Genomic DNA, 21,886 nt, shown 5'->3' on the forward strand with positions numbered 1-21,886 from the left:
TGTTTACAATGATTAAAAACAAACTCGGCTCACTGAAACACTGCCGAAAACAGTCCTGGATATCAATGGGAGCCCAGGCACCGTCTTCAAATGACTGACTGCCTGTGCTCTCTCTCTCTCTCCCCACACTTTACCTGGAGTTCTACACTGGTGTGTACCCTAAACCCCTCTTCCCCAGTAAATCTCTGTAATGTTGTCCTGTACAGGGCAAAGGTGAAACTTGATAAAAAGTTGCAGTGAAAAATTGTGCGCACGCAGGGAATTGGAGACTTCCCCTCCCCCTGCCCAAAAAAAAGACAGCAGTAGTCTTGCTGTTGGTGTCTAGTCTAGCTGCCCCATGGAGTTGGGGGTGGGGGGAGGGAGCAGGTTCGATGGGGTTAGGGGTTCACACAGGGGGACGGGTTTGGATGGGGTTAGGGCTGCGCGTGGGGAATGGGGCAGTATTGCGGGGTTGGGGGGGGGGGGGGGGGGGGCGCCGGTGGAGGGGGGGGGCACACGCGCATTGTGCTGCTGCCTAGTCTCCAGAACTGGGAGTGGCCTCAGCAAGTGCTCGCTGAATCAATCCATTGAACTGGGCAGTGGGAGGGGGATGGGAGTTCCCCTTACACACAAATGTCTGTCTGCTCAGAAACAAACCCTGAGACGGGGTGGGGGGGGGGGGGAGAAAGTAAGGCAGGCAGAGCGAGGAAAAACAAAGCTTCAGAAAACTAAGCCCCAGAGAAGAGGCATTGAATCAATTAACCGAATAACCAATTATCCAAATGAAATAGTGCCCGCCCATTTCGTTCGGATAATAGAGGTTCCTCTGTACTCCGAGTAACAAAAGAAAATCTACAAAGACACGTTTTGAGTTGCACTTAAGCATCTCCCTGCAAATCCATGGGTCATATTTGTACTGACTTAAATTTGCTTCTTAGCTGCCCAATGTTGGTGAACTTCACAAATGGCATGCCCAATTAACACTGAACTGTAAATCCCCCACCCACATGCTGTCTTGATACATTTTCCTATAATTACCTCAGGTATTACAAGTGTTACACTAACTTGGTTCAATTAAAAGAAAAAACATTTTGCAGACTAAGCAATTAATGAGCGAGAACAAACTGGAATCTTAAACCATCATATTTTATACTATGTGCAGGGCAATGTATGCTCAATGTGCTTCGACTTTTAGGAAGTCCAATTGGTTTGCAAAGAACTGCAAGGCAGAGACACTTGCTATAAAAAAAAACATACCAGGGTAAAACTCTTTGGTGATGCTGCCCATCGTTTGATGTTAGTGAGGTTCCATTCCTGTATCACTTCTTTTGTTTTCTCATCCACACGCATAACACTTTCTTTGGTAATCCCCAATAAACGGGGTACAAGTTTATTCTTCCCTTTCATTTTCTCCTGTAGGATATTTAACATTTTATGTTTAAAGAAAACAACAATTGCAAGGGAGCAAGATAGATAATGAGTTATAAGCATAGGCTCCAAAATTTACAAGTGTCTAACCAAAAACAACACGAACACTTGTCAAATTAACAAGTTTTATGGAAGCAATCAGATGCATTATAAGATTTCCTGAGTGACTGCTAGATACATACCAAATGCATACTTGGAGGGATGGGGGAAGGGAAGAACCATCCAGTAAATAATTTGCAAAGCAAAATACATGATATAGTTTAATCCAAAAAGTACAAGCATGCACATAATTCAAGTGTCCCAGTGAAACAATGAAAGGACTAATGCCATTGATTGATTAATTAAGTACAAAAGGAGGAGAGTGGGAAGCATGGTATCTAATGATTAGCTCCATTTAGAGGAACATAGCCTATTTTTGATGTAAGAAGGACTCAAAGGAAAAACACTCCTACCATATGAAGGTCAAGGATAATCAACTACAAGCTAATTTCTGTCACTCAGAAATTATGTTTTGACATATTACTGTGGCTTCCCATTAAAACCTAGTGCCTGAAAACAATATTCTTTAGATAGTGCACTAGTTCCTGATCAAAGGATATGCTTTCAGTTTTGCCACACTGGCAGCTTACTCAAAGCAAAGGGGAAACTTATCGACCATTAAACACTTGTGACATTTCAAATGAACTACATTTAGTTTACTAAATAGAAAACAAAAAGAACTGTGGATACTGTAAATCAGAAATAAAAATAGAAGCCGCTGGAAAGGTTCAGCAGGTCTCTCAACATCTGGGAAGAGAAATCAAAGTTAATGGTTTCTCAGAACTGAGGAAGGATCACTGGACCAGAGATGTTAACTTTGATTTCTCTGCATAAATGCTGCCAGACCTGCTGAGCTTTTCCACTGACTTCTATTTTTTTTTAAAGATTTATTTTATGTTTGAAATGAAGAGCATAATTTGGTAACATTTAATTAAAATAAAGCAAGCCAAAACAAACAGTATAAAAACATTGTTGCATAAAAACTTGAAAATTTGATTACTTCAAAATTTACAGTAACCACTTACCTTAACCAAGAAGAAGGAAACTCCATATGTCTTTAATGATCGGGCCATCTTCACATACAACACTTTAGCCTCCATTTCAGTCATGTTGGCACAGTTTTTGTGCGTCTATGTATTTAAAAAAAAAAATGCAAGTTTGACTCCTCTGGTTAGCTTTAATCACTGAGATTTGATGTCGATAATGTGCACTTCAAACATGACGCCCATGTACAGAAGATGCTCAACAATACTTTAAGGATATATCAGTGGATGCTGAGAAAGAGACGAAAAATGTTAAAAGTCAGAATGGTTGTGGGGGCAAAAGGATAAAATCATTTTAAAAACAAAGAGTTTGGAAATGTGATAGATATTCCCAGGGCCAGAAACTTGTTAAAACAAAACATTTTTCTTGAAGATGGAGCAGAAGATGTGAGGATGGAGAAGAATTTTAAAAGGAGAATGGAGTAAGGAGGAGGAGGACTGGAAAGGCAGAATGAGATTTTTTTTAATGAAATTAAGCCTTTGATGGCAAGAGACAAGAAAGTAAGAATGATGTTGGGCAATTTCAGAGATAGATCATCATAACAATACGTGAGAAAGCACAACTCTATGCAACACAAAGGTGAAAACCTTCTGAAATAGCCTTGGTGATTGACAGAATCAAACTGAAAAGCATTTCAAATGACAGCTTTGCTTGTATCATATTAAGCTGAAAAAAATTACAGCTGGCAGATCTTAACATAGTTCAGGCATTTGAAAAGCTTAATGAAAGGTAAGCCTCTGCCAAAAGACACCTATGGTCAGATTCTCTTAGATTGGAAAGTTATCAGCAGCAATGAGACTAGGAAAATGGTAAATAAAGAGCAGAAAATAGCAGAAGTAAAACTAAAGCAAATGCAGAAGTGCTGGTGCCAGTCAAGCTAGGTCAATCAGTGGCAGCTCAAGGCTTCTGCAATCTTTTCCGCAACCAAAACATGCTGCAAATTTCCAACAGTGCATTCTGAATAGCAAAGAATGAACACACAGGCTGAAAAACCAAGCCTCAAGAACTGAGAAATGGTGCAGGAGGAATTGAACAGGATATACAGTGCAGCACCACCCAATGCTCAGAGCACAGATACAAGACAATTGTGACAGGTGACAGATTCAAGTAATGGGAAATGCTGACATTATAAAAATAAATTGTTTATGGAAAACATTTGCCACCTGATGCAAAATAGATTATATACAAGAGCTTTTTTAAAAACAAAATACCTATTAAAAATCTTAGTAATGTACTGTCTACGCTGTTTGAATTCCCACTCTAATATCAATTTTGGTTATTCCAAATAGAAATACCCAGTACTAACCTACAAGCTCATCAAACTGAGCACTGGGTTCCCAGAATTCTCCCAAACTGCTGTTACTGTTAGGAACGAGTGCCTGATATCCAAAAAAACAAATGCCAAAGAAAACAAAAAATAGCATACATTTCTAAATAGGATTTCAATTAATTCATTCATTTTTATTTGAGCCTCTTGGCGTCTACACTAATTAATTTTGAAACACGCAACAACCTTCGGAGAAGGAAAAATAATCTTATTTTTTTCCCTCATGGCTGTTAATGTCATTGGCAAAGCATGCATTTGCTGTCTATTCCTCAAGGTGATGGCAAGCTGCCTTCTAGAACCACTGCAGATCATGTGGTGTTCCACAGTGCTGATAAGGATTCCAGCTTTTTGACATAATGAGAATGAAGGAACGCAATTAATTCGAAGTCAGGATGGTATTTCACTTGGAGGGAATCTTGTAGGTGGTAGTGTTCCCACATATCCGCTGATCTTGTCCTTCCAGATGACCAAGGATTTGAATGGTGATGTCAAAGAGCCTTGCAGTGCACATGCTGCATGTTGACTCACAATTCCAGGATTTTGACCGAGTGACATGAAGGAATGGAGATATATTTCCAAATTAGGTTGGTGAGTGGCTTGGAGGGGAACTTTCAGGTGGTAGCGTTCCCACATATCTGCTGCCCTTGTCCTTCTACAGGAAGTCATCTTGGAAGGTGCTATTTTAATTTCTGCTGTACAGGTGGTCAGTTTTAGCCCAGATAATGCTATGCTTCTTGTTGTCAGAGCTGTACACATCCAGGCAAGTGGGGAGTATTCCATCACATTTCTGACAGATGACGGACAGGTTTTGAGGTGACTGTCAAATGGCAGAGACAGTAATATTGTGGTAATGTCATTGGATTTGGTAACCAAAGGCCCAGGCTACTGTTCTCTGGGCACAGGTTGAATTCCCACCATGGAATTTATTGAATTTAAATTCAATTCACGACTTTGAAATTGAAAACTGAATTGTACAACCAGATCTAGTTCAGTAAAATCCTTTAGGTGCTGACCTTGATTGTGACTCCAGACTCCCAGAAACCTGTTTTGCCTCTTAACTGCTGTCTGAAATGGCCCCAAGGACATTGATGCACTGGGATTCATTGATGATAATGATATTAACTGGCATTTCAGCAGCACAAATATTATTTGACACTTAACATTCCAAGCCTTGCTTCTCATCCACGTCTTGCTGCATTAGACATAGAGAGCTTCATAATCTCAAGGTTTTAAATTGCATTGAGTAGAGTCAGAGCTATACAGCATGGAAATAGACCCTTAAGTTCAACTCACCCACACTGACCAGACATCCCAATCTGATCTAGTCCCATTTGCCAGCACTTGACCCATATCTCTCTAAACCCTCGCTACTCATAACTATCCAGATGCTTTTTAAATGTTGTAATTTTACCTGCCTACACCACCTCCTCTGACAGCTTGTTCCATACACACCCTACCCTCTGAAAAAGTTACCTCTCAGATCCTTTTTAAATCTTTCCCCTCACCTTAAACCTATGTCTTCTAGTTTTGAACTCCATCACCAAAGGAAAAAGACCTTGGCTATTCATCCTATCCACGCCCTTCATGATTTTATTAATCTCTACAAGGTCACCCCTCGGTCTCTGACCTCCAACACCTCAATTTTTGTAATACGGACACTTTAAGATATTATTATTTATTTTCCCAAGTTCTCTAGCTTCCATGTCCTTCTCTACAGTAAATCCTGACAAAATGCTTGTTTAATATCTAACCCTTCTCCTGTGGTTCCACACAGACAGCTTGTTGATCCTTTAGTATTACAATCATCAGTAAACATTCCCACTTCTGCGCTTTAGATGGAGATTAGTTTATAGATAAAACTGCTAAAGGCAGCTGGGTCTAGGATAGTGTTCTGGAAGAACTCGAAAGTTCTTGCCTAATAGCGTCAAAATTGGCCTTTCTCCAATTTAGAACTTCAACTTTTAGATCTGGTCTATCTTTTTCCATCACTATTTTAAAACAAATAGAATTATGGTTGCTGGCCCCAAAGTGTTCCCCCACTGACACCTCAGTCAACTGCCGTGCCTTATTTCCCAATAGTTGGTCAAGTTTTACACCTTCTCTAGAAGGTACATCCACATACTGGATCAGAAAATTGTCTTGTACACACTTAAATTCCTCTCCATCTAAACGGGGCAAATGTAGGGGTATGGGTGGGTTGCGCTTCGGCAGGTCGGTGTGGACTTGTTGGGCCGAAGGGTCTGTTCCCACACTGTAATGTAATCTAATCTAAACCTTTAACACTATGGCAGTCCCAGTCTATGTTTGGAAAGTTAAAATCCCCTACCATAACTACCCTATTATTCTTAGAGATAGCTGAGATCTCCTTACAAGTTTGTTTCTCAATTTCCTTCTGACTATTGGGGGGTCTATAATACAATCTCAATCTTGACCATCCCTTTCTTATTTCTTTGTTGCACCCAAATATCTTCCCTGGATGTATTTCTGGGAATATCCTCCCTCAGCACAGCTGTAATGCTATCCCTTACCAAAAAGGCCACTCCCCCTCCTCCCTTTCTATCCTTCCTGTAGCATTTGTATCCTGGAACATTAAGCTGCCAGTCCTGCCCATCCCTGAGCTATGTTTCCGTAATTGCTATATCATCCCAGTCCCATGTTCCTAACCATGCCCTGAGTTCATCTGCCTTCCATTAGGCCCCATGTATTGAAATAAATGCAGTTTAATTTATTAGTCCTACTTGTCCCTGCCTGCCCTGACTGTTTGACTTACTTCTGTTCTCGGCTGTACCCATCTCAGATCGATCTCTTTCCTCACTATCTCCCTGGGTCCCATCCCCCCACCTTACTAGTTTAAATTCGCCCAAGCAGTTCTAGCAAATTTCCCTGCCAGTATATTAGTCCCCTTCCAATTTAGGTGCAATCCGTCCTTCTTGTACAGGTCACTTCTACCCCAAAAGAGATTCCAATGATCCAAAAATGTGAAGAAAAGGTTAAGAAAAAGAAGGAAGCATATGTCAGGTATAGACAGGATAGATCGAGTGAATCCTTAGAAGAGTATAAAGAAAGTAGGAGTATACTTAAGAGGGAAATCAGGAGGGCAAAATGGGGACATGAGATAGCTTTGGCAAACAGAATTAAGGAGAATCCAAAGGGTTTTTACAAAAATGTTAAGGACAAAAGGGTAACTCTGAAGAGAATAGGGCCCCTCAAAGATCAGCAAGGCGGCCTTTGTGTGGAGCCACAGAAAATGGGGGAAGATACTAAATGAATATTTTCCATCAGTATTTACTGTGGAGAAGGATATGGAAGATATAAACTGTAGGGAAAGAGATGGTGACATCTTGCAAAGTGTCCAGATTACAGAGGAGGAGGTACTGCATGACTTGAAAGGGTTAAAAGTGGATAAATCCCCAGGTATACCCGAGAACTCTGTGGGAAGCTACAGAAGTGATTGTGGGGCCTCTTGCTGAGATATTTGTATCATCAATAGTCACAGGTGAGATGCCGGAAGATTGGAGGTTGGCAAACGTGGTCCCACTGTTTAAGAAGGATGGTAAAGACAAGGCAGGGAACTATAGACTGGTGAGCCTGACCTCAGTGGTGAGCAAGTTGTGGGAGGGAATCCTGAGGGACAGGATGTACACGTATTTGGAAAGGCAAAGACTGATTTGGGATAGTCAACATGGCTTTGCGCGTGGGAAATCATGTCTCACAAACTTGACTAAGTTTTTTTGAACGAGCAGCAAAGAAGATTGATGAGGTTAGAGCAATAGATGTGATCTATATGGACTTCAGTAAGGCGTTCCACAAGGTTCCTCATGGGAGGCTGATTAGCAAGTTTAGGTCTCATGGAATACAGGGAGAACTAGCCATTTGGCTACAGAACTGGCTCAAAGGTAGAAGACAGAGGGGTGGTGGTAGAGGGTTGTTTTTCAGACTGGAGGCCTGTGACCAGTGGAGTGCCACAAGGATCGGTGCTGCTCCCTCTACTTTTTGTCATTTACATCAATGATTTGGATGCGAGCATAAGAGGTACAGTTAGTAAGTTTGCAGATGACACCAAAATTGGACGTGTAGTGGACAGCGAAGAGGGTTACCTCAGAGTACAACAGGATCTGGACCAGATGGGCCAATGGGCTGAGAAGTGGCAGATGGAGTTTAATTCAGATAAAAACAAGGTGCTGCATTTTTGGAAAGCAAATCTTAGCAGGACTTATGCACTTAATGGTAAGGTCCTAGGGAGTGTTGCTCAAAGAGACCTTGGATTGCAGGTTCATAGTTCCTTGAAAGTGGAGTCGCAGGTAGATAGGATAGTGAAGGCGGCGTTTGGTATGCTTTCATTTATTGGTCAGGAGTTGGGAGGTCATATTGTGGCTGTACAGGAATTGGTTAGGCCACTGTTGGAATATTGCGTGCAATTCTGGTCTCCTTCCAATCAGAAGGATATTGTGAAACTTGAAAGGGTTCAGGAAAGATTTACAAGGATGTTGCCAGGGATGGAGGATTTGAGCTACAGGGAGAGGCTGAATGGGCTGGGACTGTTTTCCCTGGAGCATCGGAGGCTGAGGGGTGACCTTATACAGGTTTATAAAATTATGAGGGGCACGGATAGGATAAATAGGCAAAGTCTTTTCCCTTGGGTCGGGGAGTCCAGAACTAGAGGGCATCGGTTTCGGGTGAGAGGGAAAAGATATAAAAGAGACCTAAGGGGCAACTTTTTCATGCAGAGGGTGGTACGTGTATGTAATGAGCTGCCAGAGGATGTGGTGGAGGCTGTTACAATTGCAATATTTAAGAGGCATTTGGATGTGTATATGAATAGGAAGGGTTTGGAGGGATATGGGCCGGGTGCTGGCAGGTGGGACTAGATTGGGTTGGGATATCTGGTCGGCATGGACGGGTTGGACCGAAGGGTCTGTTTCCATGCTGTACATCTCTATCACTTTATAACTCCTGCAGTAACATTCTGAGACAGAAATGATTGACCTCCAACACCACAACCATCCTCCTTTGTGGCAGGTATGACTCCTTCTAATTCCCCTGACTTACATTTGGCTATACTACCATAATGTCAAGGGAGGTTGTTCTCACTTCTGGAATTGAGCTCTTTTCTCCAAGTCTGGACCTCAGCAGCAATCAGATCATAAGTACTATTCTCCTTTATGGAATTACAAATATCTAGAATAGACTTCAATAATACAATTCACACATCAAGGCAACAAAAAAGAGAGAACCTCAACAGGTGTGACAGCATCTGTGGACAGGCACAGAGTTCATGTCCTGAATCCAAAGGCTTTTCTTCAGAAATTACTTGGTGTGGACCTAACAAGCACATGTTTGATTACAGATCGACAGAATTTAGTGTAAGATGCTTTTAAAACAAAAAAAGCACCTTTTAATTTCAAAGAATTTGCTTTTATCGGTTTAAAATTATTTTCATTTTTAAGCCTTTTTAAAAGACTAAAACAAAAACAGATCAATATTTCATAGGAACATTGAATGTAGTTTCAGAATTAAGCCCTTCGAAACTACTCCACCATTCAAGAAAATGATAGCTGATCTAGTGGCGCTCTCAGCTCCAATTTCCTGTCTGCACCACATAACCCTCAAGTCCCTTGTCTAATAAAGGTCGATCTAACTCAGCCTTGAATAAATTTAAAGACATAGTCCCCATCATCATAAGAGGATTTCACATTTTAACAACAAAAAATTGTCTTATAAGGTAGCTCTTATTCTTAAATCTTTTTGTATTTTTTTTCACAAATGGAAGTACCTCTAAGTATCCATCCTCCCTGGGGTGGGGGAGTCCAGAACTAGAGGGCATAGGTTTAGGGCGAGAGGGGAAAGATATAAAAGAGACCTAAGGGGCAACGTTTTCACGCAGACGGTGGTGCATGATGAAATGAGCTGCCAGAGAAAGTGGTGGACATTGGTATAACTGCAACATTCAAGAGGCATTTGGATGGGTATATGAATAGGAAGGGTTTGGAGGGATATGGGCCGGGTGCTAGATTGGGTGGGACTAGATTGGGTTGGGATATCTGGTTGGACCGAAGGGTCTGTTTCCATGCTGTACATCTCTATAACTCTATGACTCATCAGAACCATCGAAATCTTACATGCGTCAATAAGATCACCTTTCATTCTTTTAAACCTCAGTAGATACAAATCTAACCTGTTCAATCTGTCTTTATAAGTTTTATCCGAAGTAGGAAACCTTCACTTAACTGTCTGAAGAAATATAGCTTTTATCATTTAAGGAGACCAAAATTGCACACAGCACTCCATGTGTAGTCTCACCAATACCTGTACAGCTGCAATAAAACTTCAACTTCTACATTCCCTCACAGTAAATTACAACATTCCACTTGCCTTCCTGAACACCCTCCCCACCCCCACCCTCCTCTAGCTCATCTCTCCACGCTTCAGGCTCTCTGCCTTTATTCCTGATGAAGGGCTCTTGCCCGAAACGTCGATTTCGCTGTTCCTTGAACTGCTGTGTTCTTCCAGCACCACTCATCCAGAATCTGGTTTCCAGCATCTGCAGTCATTGTTTTTACCACCCTAAATACTAACTTTGTGACTGATCTACCAAAACACGCTGCTCCTTCTGTACCACTTCTGTAAACTCTCTCCATTTAAACAGTACACTGCTTTTCTATTCTTCTTGCCAAAGCTGTTCAATAGGCCACATGCATTTTCACACATTCTTAATAACCAGTTTCCAAATACATCTCCTTCTCAAGGGCAGTTAAGAATGGGGGATTAATGCTGACTGTGCCTGTGACACTGACATCCCAGAAGCACAGTTCATATTCAAAATAATGAATGAAATTTATATTGAAAAGTCTCTTGGCTGAATTAAAGGATTCTGATCAAATTAGAGTCTCAACCTCAAAATTTCTAAAAATACAGCATTTAACATGTATATCTAAAAGAGAACCAGCCTCCTACCAAGGTCACAATCTGCTTTTAATTTCAGTGTAAAAGAGTATTGCTTGCATTTAATGCTTTATACACAAACATCATGCTTTGCAAAACCTACCATGAATATTTTCTTTTCCCCTTTCTGCTTGATGTATTCTTTAGGCAGGAATTCTTTTAAACTATAAAAGATTAACACAGTCAGCATTAAGTGATATCTGATGATTTATACATTTGTTTGAAATATAGTTAAATTAAACCATGCTCTTCCACATTGCTCATGTAGCACTACAATATATAAAACATTCATCTACATCAGCATATTCAAGCAAGCCCACTTAAAATATCAAAAAATTCAAAATTGTGAATCAAACTCATATTTACTGTGAATTTATGGATGGCAAACACCTAAAGTAACTGCCAACAGTTAATTGGCAATTTCACATGTGTGAAAACCCTCCCCGTTGAAACAGACCACAGTAGCAAGATTAGACATGACTATTTTCCACTAACACTTCCAATCTGAATACACATCTATAAATCAGTTACATGTTCACATGCAAGAACAATTTGGAGATCCAGAATATCTTATTCAACTATAAAGACAAGGTCTTCAACTTAATCGCCAATTTGCATTTATTAATTCTCTTTCAGTATTTTAGAATTGGATTTTGAACTTGCTGATATACTGAGGGAGTTCCTTTTTTATATTGGAATAGCAGAATATGGACAATGAGCCAAGAATAAATCAAAGGTATAAAAAGGTGCACAATAAATTGATGTACTGTGGAACACTATTTTGCCAAAGGTTTGTACAAGTTGCAGTATCTTTTGCTTTTTAAAACGTCCACGAATAATCTAGAAACATGACCCAAGTCGGAGGCAACGATAACTAATTACTATAATATTCAGACCAGTTATCACAAAATGTACTGCTGCCACAGTTATCACAAAATGTACTGCTGCCACAGTTATCACAAAATGTACTGCTGCCACATGAACACGACGTATGATTAAAAAAAAGCAAATTTTAAAAGTGCTTTCCTCTCTGCTTTACATCCTTGAAATCACTGATTATTAGGGTGTGCGTTCTTTTTACAAATGCCAGGAAGTCATCCAAGTGATTATTGCAGCCAAAAAGATGACTGATGTCATCTGTGAATTTTACCGACAATGATCCATGAGGAAATAAAGTGAGTAACAGTGATCTTGCAGGAATAATTATTAAATGAGTCACAAGTTAATAACTAAAATGTGGAAACAAAATATTAGATGAACAGAGAGGCAAAGAGTGACCTTGAAAAAGCACAGTAAAAGGTAGAAAGTAAAGTTATACAATATTACAACAGTCACACAAAAAGAGTAAGACATATAAGGTCATAGCAAGAGTAGACAGGTTTGAAACTCAAAAAACAAAAAATTACAAGTCACATGTAAAGAAATAAACAGCATGCCCTTCTCAAAGAGGTCTATAACCCTGATAAATTAATTGACTAAAATAAACAATGAGGCCTCAATCAAGTTAAATGCACTCAAACATCTAATTCCCAAAGATAAATGGCTTTTATCATACAGCTGAGAGATATTTAGTCAATATCTGTAAGGTATTGACAATTATGGAGTTACTGAACATCAAGGAATTGCAAGTAGATTGCAAAGGTGATATCAAGAGGTGAAAAAAATCAAAAATAGTAACAGTGACATTAGAAATCCTTCAACACAAGGATCAATAAATAAATTAAACGTTCAAATCTTTAGAACAAACTTGAGAATGACCTAAAATACAATTGTCAGTATTACAGCTAATAATATTCTGGACAGAAGTGAAAACAAAGATTAAAATTTCTAAATGCAAAGTATGAGGTGCTGATGGAAGATAATGTACAAATGCCAGTGATGTTTCAGTGTTCAAATACTGAGCAGCATAACATGAACAGGAAAATTAATCATGATGTCATTACTTGGATCAAAACAAGCATGAGTAAAGGTTTAAGGTTATCTTGATAAAAAAAAAGGTATCTACTTACTCTAAAAAGCCAGGTTTGTGCTTCTGCTCATTGTGGGGTCCAAACTGGATCTGACATTGGTATCCTGCAAAGTCACAGGCTTTGTCAAAGGATACTGGATGTGAACCATTCAAAATGTCATCTCTGGCCTGATGTAGAAATACAGAAAGAAAACAATTATTCAGCTAAAAATTGTATAACCATTTCAGGGTCAGTAGCTAATAAATTATAGAACAAAATTTTCAAAAACCAGCTCACATGATTTAAGATATTGCTTCACTTTTAATATAGGTGAAATAATTTGTGCATCACCTACAATTCCTCACACCCTTCAGCTAAACTCAGCAACATATGGCTATTTCTTTCTCCGTTATTTTCCTCATCCTACTCCCCTTAAAATGCACTTAAGCTGTTCACTGCAGTCATACAATAAATAGCACGTTCCACATTTTGAATAAAATATTCTTATTCAATTTATTAGCTAATATTTATATATTATATGCTCCTAGTTTTAGACTCCTCATAAATTTAAGCATCTGCCTCCATTATTTAGACACCTTTGAAGACTTTTGATTGCTTCTTTGATAGGTTCTGTTGTTTTCTTCTGCTCCTTCTTTCCTCTCTCATTTTCACTTCCCCACTTAACATTTATAACAGCTTAGTTCACATTCTGTATTAGCAACATGTCATACACTGCACTCTTTCTGCTTCACCTTATTCTCTTTCTTAGCATCCAGAAGGCTGCAGATTTGGTTGCCCTATCTGTTCTCCACAGTGGGAATGTATTTTAGCTGTACCTAAACCACCTCCTCGCCATTCTTTGAAGGCAGCCCACTGTTCCATTGCAGCTTTGCCTGCCAATGTTGAATTCCAATTTAACCAGGAGGAAAATTTGTTCTTGCCCACTAAATCTTGGCCATTGTCTGATGACATACATGTTTTACATGAGAAAGATTCTATAAAGCTCTACAAAAATTTAAACTAATTTCTCTGCTTTTGAATTTGTTCTAGAAATGTACCCTAGAGCTTTGTTTACATGGTAATGGCTTTATTAACTTGTATGAATATCTTCAATGATTAGTCAGTCTGTACCTTAAGATTCCTCATGAACCTTCACTCCACTTAAACACTTACATTTGTCAATAAGTGCACAATGTCCTTTTTCTTCCCACCAAATTAAACCCTGCACACTTATAAATTGAAACTCATTTTTCTTCTCCAAGTTTAACATCTTGCACTTTTTAAAAAAAACTCTAGCTCAGTGTTAACCATACTCCCCAATTTGATGCCGCGTACAAATTTTGAGACACAATTTGAGTCTAAATCATTTATATAAATTGTTTCCAGATACAGCACAGATCTTTGCGGAAAACCAGTTGCTGTATCTTCCCAGTCTGAGTTAAATGACATTTCCCTTCAGTCATTAGCATTTTATATCATTATTCTACTGACTGTCCTGCAACTCCTCTTATCAGCATTTAATCTGAGATGACGAGGTTACCTTAGCTGTGTTTTTTTGGAAGTTCATGTATACATCTGCTGCATTACCATTTTGGTCATTATTTATTATTATCCATCATTTCAAATTGTACACAAAGCAGATTTTTCAATATGTAACTGTTCACACAACTTATTTGGAGGTGGGGGAAAGAGGGTGAGTATAAAATATAGATCACAAGTATGTTAGTTTACTTTTAAGTTACAAAAGACAAATCAAGGTTCATTTTTAAGATACAGATTACTGATTTCTTAAATTACTTCTGGATTCAATTTCACATCAAACATCGGAAAACAGACAATGAGGAGTAGGTAATTCAGCCCATTGAGTTTAATTCATCAGCCAATATCTTCACAGTTGATCCTCTAGCTCAATCCCACACTAGCACACATTTCCCATAACCCTTGGCACCTTCACTATCTGGAAAACTGTTTCTTCATTTTGTATTCAGTGACTTGACTTCCAGAGCCGATGTAGAGAATTTAACAGATTCACCACCTTCTGAATAGAGGATGTCATCATTTAACTCTGATTGGAAAAATACAGGAACTGACTTTCCACAAAAATCTGTACTGTTCACTACTGGAAACAATTTATATGGTTTGGAATCATAAGTCGTGTATCAAAATTTGAGTGAAAATACTTCTCATCTTGGTTTCAAATGACCTAGCCGAGACTGTGACCCATTATTTTCGACCTCTCCAATCACTGGAAACATCATCCCTGCATTCTATCTGTCCCATCTTGGCAGAATTTTTATATTTCAATTAGATCCCGCTCATTCTTCTGAACAGTGAATACCTGCCCAATTTATCTAATCACTCCTTATATAACAATCCTACCATCCCAAGAATCGATCTGATGAATCATTGCTCACTAATGCAAGCATATCCTCCCTTGGGGCAAGGAGACAAAGTCTGCACAAAATACTCTGTGGTCTCACCAAGACCCCAAACAACTGCAGCAATATATCCTTGTGCCTGTGCTCAAATTAAGTAGTACTCTGACATTGTTTTTCCGAACAAGTGTATAACTTCATGCTCATCCATGTTATGTCTCATCTGCCACCAATCTGCCAACTCACTCAACTTGTCTAAATTGCCTTGAAGTTTTCTAATCCTTCTTCACCAGTCATAATCCTTTCTAGTGTTGTGTCATCGTAGATATACAAATACTACACTTGATTTCCTCATCCAAATCAGTGATACATATTATAAATACCTGAGGCCCAAGGACTGATTTTCTGTGATATCCCACTTGCCACTGACTTCAACTTTGAAACTACATATTTATTCCAATATATCCTGTCTGCTAACTAATTCTCAATCCATGCCAGTAGATTACCACCAATCCCATGTGCTTTAATCTTGCACACTAACTTCAGATTTTATCAAAAGCCTTCAGAGAATCCAATATGCTACATGCGCTGATACTCCATCATCCATTCCATGAGATATGACCTCAAAAAAACTTGAACAGTTTGCCTTTATAAAAAAACTCAAGCATTTTCCCAATTACTGATGTTAGGCTAACAGGTCTGTAATTCCTTTTCTCCCTTCTTTTTAAGAAGTATTGTTACACTTGTCACCCTCTAATCTGCTGGGGCTATTCCAAATCTACAGAATTTTGAAACATAACATACAATGCATCCACTGCTTCCAAGGCCACCTCCTTTCGTGCCCTGGGATATAGATGATCAAATACATAAACTTAATACTGCTGGAGGTAGAAATGTTTCTTTTATTTTGTTTAGAAAAGTACAAACCTGGACATAGAGCAAGTTTAATTGGACTGGATCTCTTGAATCAACATTTTGATCTGAATAGAAGAACTTTCGTCTGAGAAGCAAAGTTTCATTTTCATCGACACCTTGTTCACGAAGTGTTCTACCATGGTCCAACCAGTTTACTGGTGGGAAGAAAAAGTGTGTCGTGTTACTAATGCCATCCTGAGGTGCTTATATATGACAGTGCCTTCTATTTTAAAACTCTCTCAACATTCTAACCTCTTCACCAAATGTAACGCTTTGGTTGTCAGTTGTGTGTGCCAGAAAACCACTTCTAGCTCACCCAAAACACTATCCTTTATGTACGAGATAACAGCATGCTAGACTGCTCAATCACAACCAAGAGCAGAATTTCATCTTAACATCATTTGGCCACAAATACAGACTTCTGGTGGAAAGCAACTTGGGAACAAGAACATGGTGATTTTTCTCGACCGCCTTAAGGTCAGAAGTACCCAAGTCAAATACAAATACCCTATTACTACTCTGGCCAAGATGATCAAACCAAGCATAGATTGAACCTAAGGATATCGCAGTACTGTATGGCTCAAGTCTTGACCAAGTAGTGCACTTATCAACTCCGTGATCAAAGACTTGAAACGCAAAAAACCATACTGCATTATTAAAATTGCTGTAAAATTGCTCTGATTTTCCCACCCTCAAAAAGAATTGCATTGTACTTCCAACTCTGGGTTTCATGAAATGTTGCTTCCCTTTTTTGAAAAAGTAACAAAGAGGATCGACGAGGGCAGAATGGTGGACATGATCTATATGGACTTCAGTAAGGTATTCGACAAGGTCATCCATGGGAGACTGATGAGCAAGGTTAGATCTCATGGAGTACAGGGAGAACTAACCATTTAGATACAGAACTGGCTCGATGGTAGGAGACAGAGGGTGGTGGTGGAGGGTTGTTTTTCAGACTGGAGGCCTGTGACCAGTGGAGTGCCACAAGGATTGGTGCACTACTTTTCATCATTTATAAAATGATTTGGATATGAGCATAAGAGATATAGTTAGTAAGTTGGCAGAAGACACCAAAATTGGAGGCGTAGTGGACAACGAAGAGGGTTACCTCAGATTACAATGGGATCTTGATCAGATGGACCAGCGGGCTGAGGAGTGGCAGATGGAGTTTAATTTAGATAAATGCAAGGTGCCGCATTTTGGAAAAGCAAATCTTAGCAGGACTTGATGGTAAGGTCCTCAGGGGTGTTGCTGAACAAAGAGACCTTGGAGTGCAGGTTCACAGTTTCTTGAAAGTAGAGTTGCAGGTAGATAGGATAGTGAAGGCGGCATTTGGTCGGCTTTCCTTTATTAGTCAGAGCATTGAGTATAGGAGTTGGGAGATCATGTTGTGGCTGTACAGGACATTGGTTAGGCCACTTTTGGGATATTGCATGCAATTTTGGTCTCCCTCCTATAGGAAGGATGTTGTGAAACTTGAAAGGGTTCAGAAAAGATTTACAAGGATGTTGCCAGGGTTGGAGGATTTGAGCTATAGGGAGAGGCAGAATAGACTGGGGTTGTTTTCTCTGGAGTGTTGAAGACTGAGGGGGTGACCACATTGAGGTTTATAAAATCATGAGGGACATGGATAGCATAAATAGACAAGATATAAAAGAGACCTAAGGGGCAACTTTTTCCACAGAGGGTGCTGCGTGTGTGGAATGGGCTGCCAGAGGAAGTGGAGGAGGCTGGTACAACTGCAACATTTAAAAGGCACCTGGACGGGTGTATGAATAGGAAGTGTTTGGAGGGATACAGGCCGGGTGCTGGCAAGTGGGACTAGATTAGATTGGGATATCTAGTCATGGACAAGTTGGACCGAAGGGTCTGTTTCAATGCTGTACAGCTCTATGAATCTGTGACATTACTTTGCTTCTTGGTTGCAGAATGAATCTTAAACATTGAATATTTGTTAAATGCATGGTCAAAGCATAGCTCTGCACCGAAGCTGAATTTTGATTGTGTACAAGTTATATTTTAAGCTGAAACAAATATTTAATGACAGTACAGCAATCTATATGGTATTAGAGAACATTATACTAGTAATATAAAAAGATTTTTGTGCAGTTTTCCAATTTTAAAAAGGCACTCACAATCATCATCTGTATGAAGTTTTTGTTTGAGCTTTTCCATTTTCTTATCATCTCTTAATAGGGTTTTGTCTTTTTTCAGTGTCCCTGTCATTTCTTCTTTCTTTTCTTCAACAATTTCATGTACAAGTGAATATTCATCATGATTTGTGATGCCTATTAAAATAAAATCCATTAACTACTGTTTTATTAGTAACATGCAATAGAAAATGAAGAGGAGATAAATCTGAAAACCAACAGCAGACTTTGTCAAATCTCTGTAAATGAGATCATGAGATATGAACCATAGTGTCCCAACAAAATTCAACTTACTCTCCAAATAACATCTTCATTTCTGGGACAGAACTATATTGTGGTTAAATTAAAAAGGAACTTGGGCAGATATACCTTGTATAACTAGAAATTTAATTCACATCTACTGGAAGCCAACACTCAAAACCATAAATTATGATCATTAACCATAGAAAACATTGAATTCTGTAATTTTGTTCCAATGCAAGTGCACGAACTGTCATAATCAACCACAGGAATGTCATGAGAACCTTAAAGAATATAAAGAAATAGCTGATGAGGGAAGAGTAGTTTAATGTAAAATTACTAAGTTTGGCTACACAGTGTCACATTGAATATAGTGCCAGTTAACATATTAGGCACAAAGTTGTGTTGAAGAGAGAGGCCTCCATTGTTAGTGGCAGAAGCCTGGTCAAAATTAGTCTGAACTTTACAAAAGGAAGTAGGTTTCAGGAATAGGTAAGCCAGTATTATTGGCTTGCATGCTTTAAAAACAAAACTTCACAACCTACTTTTATTTTCAACTTCGTATAAAGTAAGGAAAGGTTTTAATATTTTACTCAACGTTTGCATTTCAGAAAAAAAAAAGAGGTTGCCAATTGATTTATCCTGTTTACAAAATAGTTTGAAACATAGTAGGGCCACTGACACTGTCCCTTATATTAGAATACATTGTATGACCTGCTCACAAATATAGTTGCGGTTGTGTACATTAGGCAGGTAAAGGTAAAGTGCCATTCTTCAGCCACAGGGAAAGTCGAATGCCTTATAGTTCGATACTTCTGGAAGCTATTTCTTCTCCCACCCAGATTGACTGGTCTGATATTCATTAAAAGACTGGGACTGGCACATTATTGGAAGTGAGCCCAGATGGCTTAGTAATTTCACAGGCATAATCAACTCTAATTAGACTTTTATTTCTTCATGCAGGTGATGGACTGCTACATAATAAGGAGCTGCACTTTCTTGATGGAAAATCAAGGTTCAGTAGAGACTACACAGAGTCTCTATATCACGTATAAAGGCATGCAGCATAGTCTTGGATGACTGCCAAGCCAAGTCCCTTTTGGATTCCATCAATACACAGATTGGTAGTGAGAAGGCTGGACAGTATGTAATCATCCAAAGACTGTCCAACATTCTTCCTTTGGTGAGCACTAGAACTCAGGATATCAATTCAGTTGCCTCTCAGGAGGTATAAACTAACCATTAACTATTTCTTTGCCATTCAGGGTAACCCAAATGTCTCCTTTATGAGTACATGAAATTGAGCAAATGGAGCATAATCACACAGATAAATTGTGAAAGAAACATCCAACTGTGAAGACACAGCACTAAGAAACATATTTATTGGAATTTGCTAGTCATAACTGGCAAGCTATTCACAACCAGCTGCTTCACAAAAGGGTAGAACTTTGTTCATATGAAGTTTGCAACATATCTCAGAGATCCTTTACCCTACAAGGTGTTGAATCCAGTAGAGTGAGGGATCTCAGAAGCTTACTGTTGCATAAGATTAGAGTGACATGGAGAGAAAGGTGCACAGGGGGATGGAGGGAAAGGTAACAGTTACAATTGTATGAATCTCACCAATTCTGGCGCAGATTGTCATCAGCATGTCGCTCACTATTTTTGAGTCATCCACCATAACTGTTTTGATACTTCCATCCAACATCCTGATCTTCAGAGGCCTTTGCTTCCTTTTGTAATCCAGTGTGTCCTTGGATTAAAACAAAGGAGAAGCGATTTGCAACTTAGCACTGAGATCTGACCATCTCCCCAATATCGCTGACCAGATTTCCCACATTTTGTTACATTCAGACATCCATCTAAAAGACTGAACATTGTAACAGTACACAGACATCGAGACAATCTGTGCATCAAAGGGCAGTTTGAAAGAGTTTTAGTACCTGACTCTAAATTAGCAGATCTAAATTCAAGTCACACTCCAGGATTTGATGACCAAGGAAAATGCAATCAAAACATGGTTTCTACATATACCAATGGTAAGCACCAAAAGCAGGAGAAAATCATGGTCAGTCATGGACACAAAAGTAGAGGTTCTAGCATCACTCTCCAAGACCAGACAAAAACAAGCAGACATTTGGGGCAACATACAAAGGACGGAGAGGTCTGGATACAGTGCACATGGAGACGCTGTTTCTACTAGTAGGATATACTAGGACCTGACAGCACAGCCTCAGGAGTGAAGGGACGATCCTTTAGAACCAAGATGAAGAGGAATTTCTTTAGCCAGAGGGCAGTTAATCTGTGGAACTCATTGCTGCTGAAGGCTATGGAGGCCAAGTCAGTGTGTATTTAAGACAGACATAGATGGGTTCTTGTTTAGTAAGGAGATCAATGGCTACAGGGAGAAGGCAGGGGATTAGGAGTGAGAAACATTGCACCCATGATCAAGTGGTGAAATAGACTTAATGCTCCTCCTATATCTTATGGTCTGCTTGAGACAGTTGGGAACTGGCCACTGCAGATCACATTGGTGCCAACAGCAAAGGGTTCAATCTCCTTTCCAGTTAGGCTGAATTTGGGATGTGGATGTCATACTGCAGTGGGTCAGACCTCTATTTGGGCAGAGAACTGAAGAAAATGTCATGGTTGATACATAAAACAAAATGTGGCCAATAACCTATGTCACTGCAGAAATCAATTGCTGTTTAATGGAGGGGAATAAAAAGCCAAATGTGAGCCATGGTATTCACACCATTGGCAAACAAACAATTTAACACTGTGCTCTCACAACGGAACTGAACTTCATAAACTCTTCCAGTCTGATCTCTCAGCCAAGTATCAACTGCCTCATTTATGTTAAAACAACTTACAAAATGTGATACTCTCAAAAGAGGATTATGAAGCATTATGATTCCAAAAACAAAACTAGATGAAAGGGTGTCATGTTTAAAAACAGAATTCAGTAAATCGCGCGTGAATCAAAAAGTCAGTTAATTTACAGTATACCTCAAAGGAATAGGAAGTCGGATGTAAAGAGCAAAACAGTAAGCTTACCCCATTCCTTAACATGTAGTAGTCCAAGGCTTTGCCAGACTCCAACCAGATCCCCTTCTTTGGGTCTTCGTCAGACAGAAACAATCCATAATCAGTGGCTGCAAGACAATAAATAATGACTTTTTAAACAACAATTTCCATGACCTCCATCACCTTGAAGGACAACAGCACCAGATACATATAGCACCACCGCTTGCAAACAGCCTCCAAGCCACTCACCACCCTGGTGTGGAACAATGGCATTTTGGTTCAATGTCATTGGGTAAAACCCTGGAATCCCTCTTTAACAGCACTTTGGGCAAACATACATCCTATTGACTACAGCAGGTCAAGAGGCTGGTTCACCATCATCTTTTCAAGGGTAATTAGGGCAATAAAAATTGGCTTTGACAGCAGCATTCACATCTCATGAATGATCAAAAAGAACTCTATTTCCTCATC

The 21,886-nt window shown here is 39.4% G+C and overlaps 1 protein-coding gene across 7 annotated transcripts in view; it reads right to left on the reverse strand.

Moving 5' to 3' along the window:
* LOC140478845 (talin-1) overlaps nucleotides 1-21,886 on the reverse strand; it is a 259,303-nt gene that overhangs the window by 111,975 nt on the left and 125,442 nt on the right. For all 7 annotated transcript variants that reach the window (XM_072572382.1, XM_072572322.1, XM_072572364.1 and 4 more), the window contains 8 exons: nucleotides 21,446-21,543; nucleotides 20,012-20,141; nucleotides 18,134-18,286; nucleotides 16,011-16,153; nucleotides 12,769-12,896; nucleotides 10,863-10,923; nucleotides 2,472-2,576; nucleotides 1,237-1,392 (listed from right to left, as the gene is read on the reverse strand). In XM_072572382.1, the coding sequence (XP_072428483.1) occupies nucleotides 1,237-1,392; nucleotides 2,472-2,576; nucleotides 10,863-10,923; nucleotides 12,769-12,896; nucleotides 16,011-16,153; nucleotides 18,134-18,286; nucleotides 20,012-20,141; nucleotides 21,446-21,543 (974 nt within the window). The remainder of the gene's footprint in view (nucleotides 1-1,236; nucleotides 1,393-2,471; nucleotides 2,577-10,862; nucleotides 10,924-12,768; nucleotides 12,897-16,010; nucleotides 16,154-18,133; nucleotides 18,287-20,011; nucleotides 20,142-21,445; nucleotides 21,544-21,886) is intronic.

The sequence above is a fragment of the Chiloscyllium punctatum genome, chromosome 1 (assembly GCF_047496795.1).
Source record: "Chiloscyllium punctatum isolate Juve2018m chromosome 1, sChiPun1.3, whole genome shotgun sequence".
In the NCBI taxonomy this organism is placed as follows: domain Eukaryota; kingdom Metazoa; phylum Chordata; class Chondrichthyes; order Orectolobiformes; family Hemiscylliidae; genus Chiloscyllium; species Chiloscyllium punctatum.